Source organism: Phocoena sinus, chromosome 8, assembly GCF_008692025.1.
Source record: "Phocoena sinus isolate mPhoSin1 chromosome 8, mPhoSin1.pri, whole genome shotgun sequence".
NCBI classification, from domain to species: domain Eukaryota; kingdom Metazoa; phylum Chordata; class Mammalia; order Artiodactyla; family Phocoenidae; genus Phocoena; species Phocoena sinus.
Genome location: NC_045770.1, coordinates 84098829 through 84115528, shown reverse-complemented (window position 1 = coordinate 84115528; position 16700 = coordinate 84098829). Strand labels below are relative to the sequence as shown.

General features: G+C 38.5%; 1 protein-coding gene across 1 annotated transcript in view; it reads left to right on the top strand.

Moving 5' to 3' along the window:
- The window catches only part of LOC116758368, a 132424-nt gene that overhangs the window by 95852 nt on the left and 19872 nt on the right, over nucleotides 1-16700 (top strand). The window contains exon 3 of the mRNA XM_032641182.1: nucleotides 11474-11719. Coding sequence (XP_032497073.1) covers nucleotides 11474-11719 — 246 coding nt within the window. The remainder of the gene's footprint in view (nucleotides 1-11473; nucleotides 11720-16700) is intronic.

The following is a 16700-nucleotide window of genomic DNA, read 5'->3' as shown; positions in this document are numbered from 1 at the left end:
GCTCAAACCCTTTTCCCCTGCATTGGCAGGCGGATTCTTAACCACTGCAGCACCAGGGAAGTCTGAATATCCACTTTTTCTTCATCCATTCTACTATTGATGAATACTTGTGTTGGTTTCAGTTTGGGGCTATTACGAGCAGTGCTGCTATGGATGTTCCTGTATGTGTTTTTTGGGGGACATATGTATGCATTTTTATGGACTATATACCAAGGAGTGGAATTGCTGGGTCATAGCACATGCAGTTGTACAATTTTAGTAGATATTGTGAAAGATTGCTAAATTTTGTCCACCAATTTACACTTCCACCAGCAGAGTATTAAAGTGCTAGTTGCTCCACATCCTCATCAACAAAATAAAATTTTAGCCATTATGAGGGTTTAAATGGGAAATAATTATGGTTTTAATTTACATTTCCTTGATGGCTAATGATATTTAGTACCTTTTATTACGCTTATTGGCCAATTGGATATCGTCTTTCATTATGTCCCTATTCAAATCTTTAACTTATTATTATTTTTTTAAATTTGGGTTGTGTATTTTTTTTTCTCATTGATTTGTAGGGGTTCTCTATATATTGTGGATATTAGTTCTTTTTGGATATGTGTATTGCATACCTTACTGGTGTCCTTTGATAAACGTAAGTTCCTAATTTTAAAGAAGTTAAATTTATTAATCTTTTATAATAAGAGATTTTTGTATCCTGTATAAGGGATTATTTTGCTTACCCCAATGCTAAAAATGTAGTCTGTATTACTTTCTAGAAACTTTATTGTTTTTCCTTTTACATTTAGTTCTGTAATTCATATAGAATTGAATTGTGTGCATGTTTTGAGGTGGGATAAAGTTTCATTAAAAAATATAAATTATTAAAAATATTATCCTGGGCTTCCCTGGTGGCGCAGTGGTTGAGAGTCCGCCTGCCGATGCAGGGGAACGGGTTTGTGCCCCGGTCCGGGAGGATCCCACATGCCGCGGAGCGGCTGGGCCCGTGAGCCATGGCCGCTGAGCCTGCGCGTCCAGAGCCTGTGCTCCGCAACGGGAGAGGCCACAACATTGAGAGGCCGCGTAACGCAAAAAAAAAAAAAAAAAAAAAATTATCCTTTCCCCCATTGCATTCCAGTGGCACATTTTTCATAAATTGCACCGTCTTATATGAGTGGCCTGTTTCCTAGACCCTGTTTCATCAATATATTTGTCTATCCTGTGCCAATACCACTGTTTTAATTACCCTATACTTTATAATAAATCTTAATATTTGGTAATGTAAATTCTTCAACTTTATTCTTTTTCATGTTTGTTTTGACTATTCTAAGTCTTTTACAGTTACATGTAAAATGTATGATCAATTTATTAGTTTTCATAGAAAAGCCAGCTGGGGTTTTTTTTTTTTTTTTTTGGTGGTACGCGGGCCTCTCACTGTTGTGGCCTCTCCCGTTGCGGAGCACAGGCTCCGGACGCGCAGGCTCAGCGGCCATGGCTCACGGGCCTAGCTGCTCCGCGGCACGTGGGATCTTCCCGGACCGGGGCACGAACCCGCGTCCCCTGCATCGGCAGGCGGACTCTCAACCACTGCGCCACCAGGGAAGCCCCAGCTGGGGTTTTTATTGCCTTGAACTTACATCAGTTGGGAAGAACTGATATCCTTCCAGTACTTAGTCTTCCAGTACACGGATGTGGTATATCCCTCCATTTATGTCATTCTTAATTTCTCTTAGCAGTGTTTTGTAGTTTTCAGTGTACAGGTCTTGCACATTTTTGACTAGTTTTGTTCCCAGGTAGCTGGTGTTTTTGATGCTAGATATTCTTAGGTAGCTTATGTTTTACTAATGTAAATGGTATTGTTTTAAAATTTCATTTTCCAATTGTTTAGTGTTAGTATCTAAAAATACAATTGATTTTTAAGTATGATTTTTAAGGGACTTTGCTAAATTCACTTTTTAATCCTTAATTTATTTGTAGATTATTTTGAATATTTTAGGCATATACTCATAGCATTTGTGAACAACGGTGGTTTTTTTTCTTAAAATTAAAAACAATAAGTTTATTTTCCTTGGGCCACAGTACAGTGTTTTAATAGAAGTGATTGTAGACATTCTGATTTCATTCCCAATTTCCGTGGAAAAGCTTTCACTATTTTACCATTAATATATTTAATGCAGATTTTTAAAAAAGGTATTCTTTATTAGTTAAGGCAGTTCCTTTCATTCCTACTTTGTGAGGATTTTTAAACACCACAAATGGGCATTGAATTTTATCAAATGCTTTTTTTCATATATTCAATGACTATATAACTTTTCTTATTTATTTAGTTAATGGGGGTAAATTATATTGATGGACATTCAAGTTTTAAACCAGCTTAGTATTATAAATTAAGTTGGTTGAGGCCTATTCTTTTTATATATCACTGGCTTTGATCTGCCAATATTTAATTTGATTTTGCCAAATTATTGCATCTATGTTTATAAGAGAGATTGGCTTTATACTCTTCCTTTCTTGTAATACTTTTTCTTTATTGATAAGTTTTAGTATCAAGGCTGTACAGGCCTCATAAAATGTGTTCAGAAATGACTTCACTTTATTTGTTCTTTGGAATAATTTGTATAAGATTGGTGGTAGTTCATGAAATGTTTAAAGAATTTACTGATGAAGCCATTTGATCCTGAAGTTTTCTTGGTGGACAGGCTTTAATTACAGATTCACATTTTAATGGATATAGGACTATTTGAATTTTCTGTTTCTTCTTTTGTCAGTTTTGGTAAGTTAGTATTTTTAAATATGAATTTGTCCATTTCATCTAAATTATCAAATTTATTGATCTAAAGTTATTTATAACATCTTATCTTTTTGATACCTGTGATTTCTGTATGATGTCCCTTTTTCATTGCTTATATTGGTAATTTGTCCCCTCTTTTCTTTCTACAGTCTTACTGGGGTTTTATGAATTTTATTTGTTTTGTTTTATTTTCTCAAAGAACAAACTTTTGGCTTTATTGTATTTTCTACTGTAGGGATTGACAAAATATGGCTCATGGGTCAAATCTAACCCATTACCTGTTTTTTTTTGTTTTTTGTGTGGTACGTGGGCCTCTCACTGCTGTGGCCTCTCCCATTGCGGAGCACAGGCTCTGGATGCGCAGGCTCAGCGGCCATGGCTCACGGGCCCAGCTGCTCTGCAGCACGGGGGATCTTCCCGGACCGGGGCACGAACCCGTGTCCCCTGCATTGGCAGGCAGACTCTCAAACCACTGCGCCACCAGGGAAGCCCCTTTGTGAATACAGTTTTATTGTAACACAGCTATTTCCATTCATTTATGTATTGTCTATGCCTGTTTTTGCATTACAGTGGCAGAGTTGAGTAGTTGTGACATATCTTATGGCCCACAAAATTTAAAATATTTACCATTTGTTCCTTTATAGAAAAAATTTACTGACTTCTCCTCTATTATTTTTATGTCTATTTTATTGATTTTTGTCCTTATCTTCATTATTGCTCTCATATCCTTTCTTTTAGTTTAATTTACTCTTTTTCAAGCTTGTTGAGATAGATCCTTAGATCATTCATTTTCATCCTTAGATTTTCATTTAACTATTGTATTTTCTCTAACTGCAAGTTAGGTATATCCCACAAGTTTTTATATGTCATATTTTTATTACTGTTCTATTGAAAATGTTTTCTTATTTTCCATTGTGATTTCTTATTTAACTTTATTAATTGATTTTCAGGCTTTTGGGGAGTTTTAAAATTGTGTTTTTGTTGTAGTTATTGTTATTGATTTTTAGATTAATTCCACTATGGTCAGAGAATAGACTCTGATTTTAATTCTTTAAAATTTGTTGAGATTTGTTTTATGACCCAGTATATGCTTTATTTTGGTAACTTCTATATGTACCTAAAAATAATGTGTATTTGCGCTTCCCTGGTGGCACAGTGGCTGAGAATCTGCCTGCCAATGCAGGGGGACACGGGCTCGAGCCCTGGTCCGGGAAGATCCCATGTGCCGTGGAACAACTAAGCCCATGTGCCGTGACTGCTGAGCCTGTGCTCTAGAGCCTGTGAGCCACAACTGCTTGAAGGCTGTGTGCCTGGAGCCTGTGCTCCACAGCAGGAGAAGCTGCTGCAATGAGAGGCCCATGCACCGCAACAAAGAGTAGGCCCTGGTCACCTCAACTAGAGAAAGCCTGCATGCAGCAACGAAGATCCAACACAGCCAAAAATAAATAAATAAAATAAATAAATTTATTGAAAAAACCCCAATAATGTATATTCTACAGTCAGTGGGTCCTGTGTTAAGTTTTTAATCATGTTGTTCTAATTTTCTATAGATTATTTTCTGCTTCTTCTTTGAGCTATCGAGAGAGGTGTGTTAGAGCTGTGCATTGCAATTGGGAATTGGTTTATTACTCCTTTAGTTTTGTTAGTTTTTACTATATTTGAGTCTGTGTTATGAAATCTTTGTTGAATTGACCTTTTTATCTTTACCGAAAGTTTCTCTTTTATATGTAGTAATACTTCTTAACTTAAAATCTGTTTTGTCTGTCATTAGTATATCTACACCAGCCTTTTTTCTTGTTTATGTTTGTATGTTTTCCATCATTTTACTACCAACTTTTCTGTGTCCTTATATTTAAGGTGTGTCTATTATAAATAACATGTGGTTGGGTTTTAAAAAAATCCATTCTGACAGTCTATGCCTATTATTTGCAGTAGTTTGTTATAATTCATGTAATTATTGCTAAGTTTTATTCAAATCCACTATACTGTTTGTTTTTTTCATCTATTTTTTGGTCCTTTCACCTGACATATTGTCTTCTTTTGGATTTGAAAAGTATCTTTATTGTTTAGTTTTCCCTTTGTTAATTAAATATTCTTTTTCTAATATTTTTCTGATTATCCTAGAGGTTATACCATGCTTCCTTGACTTATACTCAAGCTTAAATTAGGATTGTTATCACTTACTAAGAAAGGAAAAGATCTTATAACACTGTAACTGAATTTACCCTCCTATCTCTTTTGCTACTGTTCTGGGATATTTTAATTCCATATATATTTTAAATGCCACAAGATATTATTAATATTGTTTTAAGCAGTCATTATTAATTTAAATTTACCCATCTATCTACTCTTTCCATTGCTCTTTATTCTTTTCTGCATTATTATGCTTTCATTGAGGGTCATTTTCCTCCTATCTGAAGAGTGCCCTTCAGCATTTCCTAGTGTAGGTCTGCTTGGGATAAATTCTTTCAGTTTTTGTTAAAATGACTATTTATTTTGCTTTCACTTTTGAAGGATGTTTTCTCTGGGTGTAGAATTCTAGCTCTGCAATCATTTACTTTAAGAATTTTAAAGGTGCCGCTCTTTTGTCTCTTTTATTGTTTCCATTGAATAAGTCATCTTATTGTTGTTGCTTTGAAGGTAAAGTGTCTTTTTTTTTTTTTCCTGTATTTAAGATTGTCTTTGTTGTCAGCAGTTTTGTTATGTTTGGTTTTCTTTAATTTATCCAGCTTGTGTTCATGATTCTTGAATCTGTGGCTTCATTTCTTTCAGTTTGGGGAAAATTTCTGCCAATATTTCTTCAAATATTGCTTATTACCCATTATCTCTCTCTTTCCTATTTTTTTAAAAAGTAGTGTCCTATCTTTTGCTTATGTTTGTTTTGTATTTTAAAGTCTTCTATCTGTTTGTGCTTCAATCTAAATATTTAGACTGATTTATCTTCCAGTTAATTAGTTCTCCCTTCTGTGACTAGTCTATTGTTTAACTGAACTATTGAATTCATAATATAATGATTGTATTTCATAGATTCCAATGCTCTGGTAAAATTATCAAATTTTTTAATCTGTTTTTTGAACATATTAGTGATAGCTTTTCAGGGTAACTTTTGATTTTTTTATAACTTCACATTTACAGAAAACTTGTAGGAATAGCAGAAAGCATTACTGTATATCTTCTAACTAGATTCACCAAATTTTTACATTTTTGTCCTCATTTACTTTATCATCTTCCCCTCCATGCACATGTATTATCCCCCCACCCACCCAACGCACACACGTTATTTCTTTCTGAACCATTTGGCAAGATGTTGCAGATGTCATCCTTCTTTATTCCTAAAATCTTCAGTTTGTATCTACTAAGAACAAGGAATTTCTCTTATACAACTAAAGTACAACTTCAAAATTAGAAAGTTTGATATTGATACAATACTGTTACCTGATCTACAGTCTAAATTACAATTTTATCAATTATTCCAATAATGTCCCTTCTAGCAACATCTTTTTCCCAGTCTAGTGTGTAATCTAGGATCATACATTGCATTTAGTTGTCATGTTTGTTTAGTCTCCTTTAATTGAAACAATTCTTCTTTATCTGTCTCTCATGATCTTGATATTTTTGAAGAGTCCAGAACAATTACTTTGTAGAATGTTCTTTAATTTTGGTTTCTCTGGTGTTTCATCATGATTAGATTCAGATATTGCATTGTTGGCAGAAATAACACAAAAGTGATACTGTGTCCTTCACAGTCCATCATATCAGGAGGCATTTGATGTTCATTTGTTTCATTATTAGTGATATTAACTTTGATAACTTGGATAAGGAGCTATCTTACCAGTATGAGCCAACATAAACGTACCATTATTAATTTGTAGTGAGTAAATAATTTGTGGGGAAATAGTTTGAGACAGTGCAAATAATCTGCTCCTCACCAAACCTGTACCCAGTATATTTTAGCATCTGTCAATGATTGTTGACTGAATCAATTATTACTATGATATTTGAATCAATTATTACTATGATATTTGCAAAATGATGATTTTCTAACTCCATTATCCTTTCTACATTTATTACTGAGCATACTTACGTAAGGGATAACTTTCCTTCGCCCCCCTTTATTAATTTGGTAGACTTAATTCTTATTTAATTCAAAAGGTTATAATGCATTGATCTCATTTTGAAATTTGATGCTCAAATGTTTCAAATTTGGCCATTGGGAACTCACTCAAGCAGCCTCCATGAACTTTAAAAATGTTTTTTAATTAATTTATTTTTGGCTGCACTCGGTCTTCGTTGCTGCATGCGGGCTTTCTCTAGCTGTGGTGAACGGGGGCTACTCTTCGTTGCGGTGTGCGGGCTTCTCATTGTGGTAGCTTCTCTTGCTGGGGAGCACGGGCTCTAGGCACGCGGGCTTCAGTAGTTGTGGCTCGCGGGCTTAGTTGCTCCGCGGCATGTGGGATATTCCCGAACCAGGGCTCAAACCCATGTGCCCTGCATTGGCAGGCGGATTCTTAACTACTGCACCACCAGGGAAGTCCCTCCCATGAACTTTTAACATGCCCATGATTCTTTGAACATTTCTTTACTTTCTGACACAGTAAGATATTCCAGGATCATCTTTTACTTTATCTGTCCCATCATTAGAATCAGTTGTTTTCTTTAAGGAGCCCTGGTTCCTTTTTGTGGAGATGGGTATTTACAAACTAAGATCTGGGCGCTAAGTGCGCTGATTTTCTACTGGAGTGCCATTATGTCTAGGCTCAGCTGGGCTAGGAAATCTCTATCTCTGCCTCTAATCGAGGAGTTCATATTGATGCTCCCAGATCTAATCTAACACCAGAAGGTTCATTTTAGTCTTTTTCCTTTCCATATTTGTAAGTCCTTTTTCCAAGTGACAAACTTGGTTCACATTATCCTCAGTATATTTATTCACTTGCCCAGGCTTAGATTCACAGAAACTGTTTCAGAATTGCTAACCCTACCACTATAAAAAATCATACTGACTAACCAGTGTTCAATACTTGTTAAAAGATTTTTGTTTTTGGGGGCTTCCCTGGTGGCGCAGTGGTTGAGAGTCCGCCTGCCGAATCAGGGGACATGGGTTCGTGCCCCGGTCCAGGAAGATCCCACGTGCCGCGGAGCAGCTAGGCCTGTGAGCCATCCCACTGAGCCTGTGCGTCCGGAACCTGTGCTCTGCAACGGGAGAGGCCACAACAGTGAGAGGCCCGCGTACCGCAAAAAAAAAAAAAAAAAAGATTTTTGTTTTCAAACTGAGGGTATAGAATGAAAACTCTGTATTCAAAAGTAATTATTTTTCCCTTCAGTGTTATTCATTTGAATTATAGGCTTATTTGTTTTTGTTTATATTCCATTTTTGGTTTCTTTCCCCTCCATCACTGTTAATTTAACTTCATCTTCATCATCATCATTATTTTATGTATGTAAAGCATTAACATGCTTCCAAAACTCGAAATTACACAGAAATCTATATTGAGAGGAGGGTCACTTCCCCTTTCTCACCCCATGCACCTTAATGCACCCTTATTAGTTTCTGGCTCATTCTTCCTGAGTTTCTTTTTTTTTAAATACAAATAAATACATTTATATTATCTTATTTCCTCTTCTTCCTTACACAAATGTATCATACTATATATACCCTTTGGCACTTTGCTTTTATTGATTGACAGCAAATATATCCTGGAAATCACTCCATATCACATCTTCTATAGTTTTTATTTATAGTTGCATAATATACCATTGTGTGAAGATACCATAGCTCATTCAACCAATCTCCTAAGTGTGTTTTTTCCCAGTATTTTTCAATCACAAATAGTGATATACTTTGTTCGTATGTTTTGTGTTTTGTTTGTTTGTACATTCTTGAAGGTGTATCTTCAAGGTAAATGCTTAGATGCAATTCAAAAGGTAAACTCACTTGTGGTTTTGTTACATATTGTCAAATTCTCCTCCCATAAAGGTGGGGGGTCATTCCCACCATCAATGTATAAAACTCTCTTTCCTCATGGCTATGTCAAGAGAATGTGCTATCAAGCTTTGTAATTTTTACCAAATATAATCATTGAGAAATGGTATCTCAGCATAGTTATAATTTGCAGTTATAATTTCCATTATAACTGAAGTTGTCCATCTTTTCATATGTTTAAAGGTCATTTAAAATATTTATTTGTGAATTGTCTGTCTGTGACTTTTGCTTATTTTTCTATTGGGTTTTTGATCTTTTTCCCCCTTCAGTTTTAGAGTTCTTTATGTGTTGGGCCTTTTATCTGTGATGTATGTTATTCATAGTTATTTTTAAATCTGTGTGAGTCTGTGGGACTATTTTTATTTTATTAAAAAAAATTCCTCTGTTCCTCTTTCCTGGTTGGCCTGGTATTTTGAAACTCAGAGTCTGGGGTCTTTGCCCTCCTCCCTGGCAGCTCTGAAAGCTCATTTTTGGGTTCTCAGTGCAATGAGACTCCTGTTTCCTTCTGAGATTTTAGTCGTGTACAGTTGCTTCTGCTGGTTTCTTTGTTTTCTGAGCATGTGCAGCTTGTGAGTCAGCAAAGTCCTTGAGGGGAATCTGCCCATTAGGCTCACTTCTCTACAGCTCACTTTCTCCAGGATGTTGGCCTTTCAGTTCTTGTCAACTCTTCCAACACAGCAAGACCACTGCAAGCTCTAGGTTGCTGTTACCTCTTCAGCCTTTATTCCCCATGTGGTGAATTGGCAAGTGCCCTGATGAGAAACAGCAGAGGCCAGTGTGTTACCCTGTCCCTGGGGGTACAGACTGTAGAGTCCTGCTGCTGTGATTTTTTTCCTCAGATGTTCAAACAGCTCTTCTTTTATGTTTCATCTAGCTCCTGTAGTTGTTCTCAGACAGAGAGGTTATTCTGATGCCGGTTATTCCATCATAGCTGGTATTCCATTCCAGTCATCTTTCCACTTAGCACATTTCATTAAATTTGTATGGAAATGAGAGAACACAGTCAAACTGACAAAGCATTTTAAAATTGACAAGGAAATTGGCCTGCTCGTACACTGCTGTGGAAGGTATGAATTGGTACCACCTTTCTGGAGGGCATTAATTTATATCAAAATCCTTAACAACTCACTTACCCTTTGACCCAGCAATTCTGCTTCTAAGTATTTATCCTAAGAAGATGATCGTGGATGTGTGCGAAGGTTTATTTACAAAGATTCCAATGCCATTTAACAAACTTGGAATCAAAATTCTCAATATGCAGCAAAAGAATATTTGAGAAATTTTGGTGCTTCAATATAATGGAATATAACAGAATCCAGCACTGCAAATGATATAAGAGAATATTTAAGCATATTTAGACACTCTCTCTATTTAACATTAGAGAGTATTGTTAAGCACAGGAGATTACAAAACAACATGAGCAGTACGGTCCTATTTAAGAATGTGTACGTAGATACATAAATATAAGACTGGAATAATGCACACAGAAGTGTCAATAGCTGGTATTGTTGGGTTGTTGGGTTTTTTTTCCCCTTTGTGCATAATCTAAACATTTTCCATAGGGCATTACTTTTGTTCTGAAAGAAAACTAATGCACTTAAAAGAAAAAATCCTTATAGTTGATAGGCCCAATTGATAATACTGTTTACCCAAACTCTATCTTTATGCCCTTGGTGTTGTTACAGATTTTGTCAGAAACAGTACCCTCCTTGAAATACTTTGTGGAATAGAGCACCCCCATACAAATATACTTTAAATTCCTACTAGTCAAATTCAAACAAAGGCTTCACTTGCTTCTGTCAGTATGTGCCAAAGCCTTTTAAAATAAGGAGTCCTTTTAAAAAGTAAGGGACTAAAAAAAAAAAAAAAAAAGTAAGGGACTTCCCTGGTGGCACGGTTAAGAATCCGCCTGCCAGTGCAGGGGACACGGGTTTGATCGCTGGTCCGGGAAGATCCCACATGCGGCGGAGCAACCAAGCCTGTGAGTCACAACTACTGAGTCTGCACTCTAGAGCCCGCGAGCCACAGCTACTGAGCCCATGTGCCACAACTACTGAAGCTCACATGCCTACAGCCTGTGCTCCACAACAAGAGAAGCCACCGCAATGAGAAGCCTGCACACTGCAAGGAAGAGTAGCCCTCGCTCGCCGCAGTTAGAGAAAGCCCGTGCGCAGCAACAAAGACCCAACGCAGCCAAAAATAAATAAATAAATAGGTTTGTGGCAAGGACCTGGATTATCAGGGAAGATTTATTTCCTAGCAGAAAAAAAAAAAAATCTAATTTCCTTCTTTTTTTTTAAATTTAATTAATTTATTTTTGGCTGTGTTGGGTCTTGGTTGCTGCGCTTGGGCTTTCTCTAGTTGCAGTGAGCGGGGGCTACTCTTCGTTGTGGTGCGTGGGCTTCTTATTGCGGTGGCTTCTCTTGTTGTGGAGCATGGGCTCTAGGCACGTGGGCTTCAGTAGTTGTGGCTCGTGGCCTCAGTAGTTGTGGCTCACGGGCTTAGTTGATCCGTGGCATGTGGGATCTTCCCAGACCAGGGCTCGAACCCGTGTCCCATGCATTGGCAGGCAGATTCCTAACCACTGCGCCACCAGGGAAGTCCCCTCTAATTTCCTTTTGAAACCAATGGCCAAAATGTAATGCAATTGCTTTTGTAAAACTAAAATCAAGATTTCTTGAGACTATTCTTATCCCCTATTGCTTTTTTTCTTGAAGGTACTCTCCAACGCAGCAATTACCAGCCACGACCTTTTGGGTTTTGAGGCTGCTTCCTAGGAATGTCCGTTCCTTGGCTACATCATCAGGGAATCAGAGAGTTGAGGCTTGCCACCAGCACCACGAGGCCTATGGGTACTTCTTGCTCATCCAGACGAGGTGGCAGGACAATGACCAGTACGGCCGTGGGAACAGTGCTGTGTACTACAGCTACTTAGACACGATGATCAACCCGTACCCGATGAGGTAGGTGTGGGTTTTGCAGCCCCCATCCTCATGTCACCCCTCTGGCATGCTCTCTGGTGGGAGTTCACGCAGGGCATTCCTCTAGTGTTTCTGCTAGTGCACCGCCTTTGTTGAGCCAGATTATTCTGGAGAACAGCAGGACCGCTAGGTTAGTGAGGATAGTGTCCTGCTGCTTCTGCAGTTGCAGGTGTTTGTCTGTCTTGGTCCTTTGCACTAAATTGTCAGCAAATGTGCGAGCTTTGAGTCTCAGTTAAACAACTACACAACAAGCTACATAATATTCAAACCCTGGAGTTTGAGCAGACAGTAACTTCAGCCCTCAAGGCCTTTTTGTGAGAAAAGCAGCTGCTTCCCCCACCAAGGGCACATCAGGGGGAGGAGAGAGAGTAAAGCTGTTTATGATAGCCTCTGAATGCCGTGATGACACAGTTGCCATCGGAGGTGTGTTTGCAAGATTGGTTACTGTACGTTTGGTTAATACAATTGTCTGTGTGAAAGACTGAGCTGCACAGAGAGATCTGTGTAAATCCCAGCTCCACCTTGCATTAACTGTGCAGTTTGGATCAAATTATTTAACCTATTGCATCTTTTGTAAAAATAACTTGCATTTACTGAGAGCTCTCTCTTTGTTTGGCACTGTAAAGCCTTTACACAGCCTTTCTTGTTTAATCCAAAACAACTTGATGAGAGAGTAGCAGATTATTGGTCCACTGCCCAAACCTCCTTGCCTGTAACTTTCAGGGCACACTGGTCTGACCATCCACTGTCAGCACCAGCATTTCTTTGCCTAAGGACTTTCTCTGGCCACCAGAGCCCCTTTGGCCGGGCAGGCCAGAAGTGCAAGGAATCAATGTTCCCTAAAAGCAACCTTCAGTCACTGACTGATGGGAGTTAGTGTATGAATACCCCAGCTTCCTTACCTCTTGGATGAGATAACTCTGAGCTGCACCCTGTAATACAGGCTCCCAGCCTTCCCTAGTGGGATTAGGCTCCAGGTCCCAGAGTGGTAGCTTTCAAAAATGGAGATAAAATGTACATAACACAAAACCTACTATTTTAACCATTTTAAGTGTACAATTCAGTGGCTTTTAGTATATTCGCAATGTTGTGTAGCCATCACCACTACCTAATTCCAGAACATTTCCATCCCCCCCCGAAAGAAGCCCCCTACCTGTTAATAGTCACTCAGTTCCCCTCTCCTCCCATCCTCTGGCAACCTTTCTGTCGCTATAGATGTGTCAATTCTGGACATTTCGTATAAATGGAATCATAGTATATATAATCCTTTGTGTCTGGCTTCTTTCACTCAGCTTGATGTTTTCGGGGTTGGTCCACGTTGCAGCTTGTGTTTTTCTTATGGCCAAATAGCATTCTGTTGTATGGATAAGCCATATTTTGTTTACTCGTTTGTCATTTGATGGACATTTGGACTGTTCCCACTTTTTGGCTATTATGAATAATGCTGCTGTGAATATTTGTATACAAGTTTTTGTGTGGACATGTTTTCAGTTCTTTTGGGTATGTACCTAGAATGGAATTGCTTGAGTCATATGGTAGCTTTATATTTAACTTTTTGAGTAACCATCAACAGTAACCATCACTGTTTTCCACAGTGACTGTGCCATTTATATTCCCACCAGCCGTGTCTGAGGATTTCAGTTTCTCCACAACTTGTAATTATTTATCTGTTTGCTTATAGTCATCCTGGTGTGTATGAAGTGGTATCTCATTTTGATTTTCATTTTCATTTCCCTGATGACTAATGATGTTGAGCATCTTTTCACATGCTTATTGGTCTTTGGTACATCTTCTTTGGAAACATACCTATTCAAATCCTTTCTCCATTTTTCATCTGGGTTATTTGTATTTTTATTGTTAGGTTGTAAGAGTTCTTTATATATTCTGGATACTAGACCCTTATCATAGAATATGATTTACAAATACTTTCCCCTGGAGATCCAGATGGTGGAGTAGAGGGAGGTGGAGCTCACTCACTCCCACAAATAAATCAAAAATACGTCTACATGTGGAACAATTCTCACAGAATACCTACTGAAAGCTGGCAGAAGATTTCATACAAGCAAAGGTGCAAGAAAAGATCCTCACGTCACTGGGTAGGATGAAGGGAAAAGGGAGAAGAAGACAAATACTTTCTCCCATTCTGTAGGTTTTTTCACTTTCTTGCTAGTGTCCTTTGACACACACAAGCTTTTAATTTTGATGACAGTGGTAACTTTTTGAATAGCAAATGCTTTATTGGCTACTTTCCCTTCCTGTCCCTTCCTCATTTCTGCAGGATCACTTCACCTAAAAGAAGTACCTTGTAGTTCTCACATTACATATTTACTATGTGAGGGAAATTAAATTTTTTTTCTTCGAAAGGATATGTTTTCACTTGAAGAGTGCCTCATTCTCTTGGATGCTATGTGGTCCTGAATTGTCACACTAATTTTACTTTTTGTGCACCTGTCAGTGATTCCTCTAGAAGTAACTTGTACTTGCTTACTTATGAATAATAAACCGTCTTTTTCAGCACTCATGATAGCTTTTAGGAGAATGTGTGCTTTATACTTTGAAATCCACAGCAGGAGGTAAAAACAGTATTTGAGGCTATTTGTAATTTCACATCATTTGTCATAGGGAAACTTGACAATGAATTTTCCCAGTTCACTCCAGGGCTACTTACTCTTTTCTAAGGAAGGATCAGCCTTGTAATTTCTTTGGATTGACTCTCAGCTGTATTGCAGTTGAGACCTAGTGGTGTGTCTTAGTCAGTTTGGGCTGCTATAATAGAAATTTAAACTGTAAACTGTAAACCACTGTAAATTGGTGGTTTAAACAATAGAAATTTACTTCTCACCATTCTGGAAGCTGGGAAGCCCAGATCAGGGTACCAGCATGGTTGAGTTCTGGGGAGGGCCCTCTTCTTGGTTTGCAGACAGCCGCCTTCTTGCTGTATCCTCACATGGCCGAGGGAAGAGAGATCGAGCCACCCTCATGACCTCTTCTAAATCTGATTACCTCCCAAAGACTCTACCTCCTAATACCATTCCATCAAAGGGTAGGGTTTCAATATATGATCTGGGGGGAACACAGACATGTGTGCAGTCCACAACATGGCTTTTGTGACTTTTGAAGTCTTCCATTTGTAAATGGGGCTTCTAGAAAGACAATGTGAGGTTAATGATTGAGTCCTTTATCCAGTGGAGATTGTGTCTGTGTGGTCTCAGCTTGTTGTAAACCGTTTCATCCAAGGTTTGCTTCTGCCAATTTTGGGGGTAGGGATGGGGGTTGGCAGCATGTAAGGAAGAATTTCTGCCAGAATAGTGTCCTGTTTCATGTAGAAGCCTCCAGGTATTACACATTGACTCCAAAACTGTGAAAATACCCTAACTATTGTGGTCAGGGACTTCCTGATCATGACAAAAAAATGAGTTTACCTTTATACGTTTTCTAAGAGATCTGAGGATTGTTTAATAGGTTGCTCACTGACTGTCAAAAGGCAAGCCAGCAGCATATAGAGGTGTGAGGACACTGAGAAGACCAGCCAGGGAGAGGCAGCCTCATTTCACCAGTGTGAGCCAATGTGAGGAAGGCAGCTGGTCAGGTGGAAGCAATGCATCCCAGCCTGGCTTGCACACTCGCCTCCTTCCACTTGGCTTTCTAAGGATAGGTGGCACTGTACAGGTGCCAAACACCATGGGATAATCAATGAGCAACATTCTTGTCTAGAAGATTCCCTCTTTGGGGGGGGGTGTTTCTCTGCTCGAGGGAACCAGGGAGTAATGGAGGGCGTGGCAGGGGAGGGAGAGAAAGACAGCAGAAGAGGCCACGGACTGCCCAAAGTTCCCATCACTTTGACACGCGGAAGGGGTTAAGTCATTCTCGAACAGTTTATCGCTCATCAATTGTAATTAAATATGTTTATATTAAATTATGTTCTGTAATTAATGTAAAATCCTTTAGCCTGTGCTGTTATTAGAACCAGATGCTGAAGTACCAACAATATTTCAACATGACCGTGCTGCCTCGCCAGCTGTCTAGCTGTAATTACTTTAATCTCAGCTTGTTATCTAATTATCACCTTTGTAAAGGGAAAAGTACTCTCTAATGCTTACTGATTGTTTCAGATGATGATGAAGAGCGGGGAACAGCTGTCAGAGATCGTGGGCCCTGCTTATCACAAAGAAGGAACTTATCCTGAGATCTGTTCTGGGCCAAACTGCTGAAAAAAGATGTCCCAGGCAGGAACTGGGGACTAGTCAGTAAGGGGAGACAGTTGGTATGGTAGTTAAGGGTCTGGCCCCTGTGGATAAACTGTCAGGTGACATCTGCCTCCTCCAGTGATGGCTGGGGGACAAGTTACTTAGTCTGTTTAAGACTTAGTTGCCTCGTCTGTAACATGGAGACAGTAATAATACTAAAATCTACCTCGAGGATTCCTGGGGAGATTAAATGAGATAAAACCTATGAAGCCATAGCAGTGCCTGACAAAATGTCCATACTTAGTAAATGTTAACTATTTTTTCTTTTTGAAAAAAATCAATGTTGGTTTTCAACATTTCCATCTAAGCCAAATCTGAAACAACTGAAATGGGTATCTAAATGCCAGCGGCTTGGCATTACCAGTTTGTTTTCCAAATTATCTTTAAGTCTGTCCTTTGGGGACTGAAATTCACCTTTGCATTGCTTATTCAAAAATGGTTCACCCAACCAGTATAGATGAGTATTGTCAGGAAAATCTCTTGAGGGGGAATAAACCATTTTGAGTATTCTTCAGTACTTTATGCATGTACTTTCATGTCAGCAGTTGATGTGGTAACTGTAGTTCATTCCAAAATAATCATTAAAGCAGATTCTCTTAGGATGTTTATTGAGCTTCTAATATCCTCCAAGCTTTACCTCTCAGGGCTGCACTCCCATCAGAGGGGAGCTGGCAGCCTCTCCCTGCTGTGGAATAGCACGTCCATCTCCCCAGTTA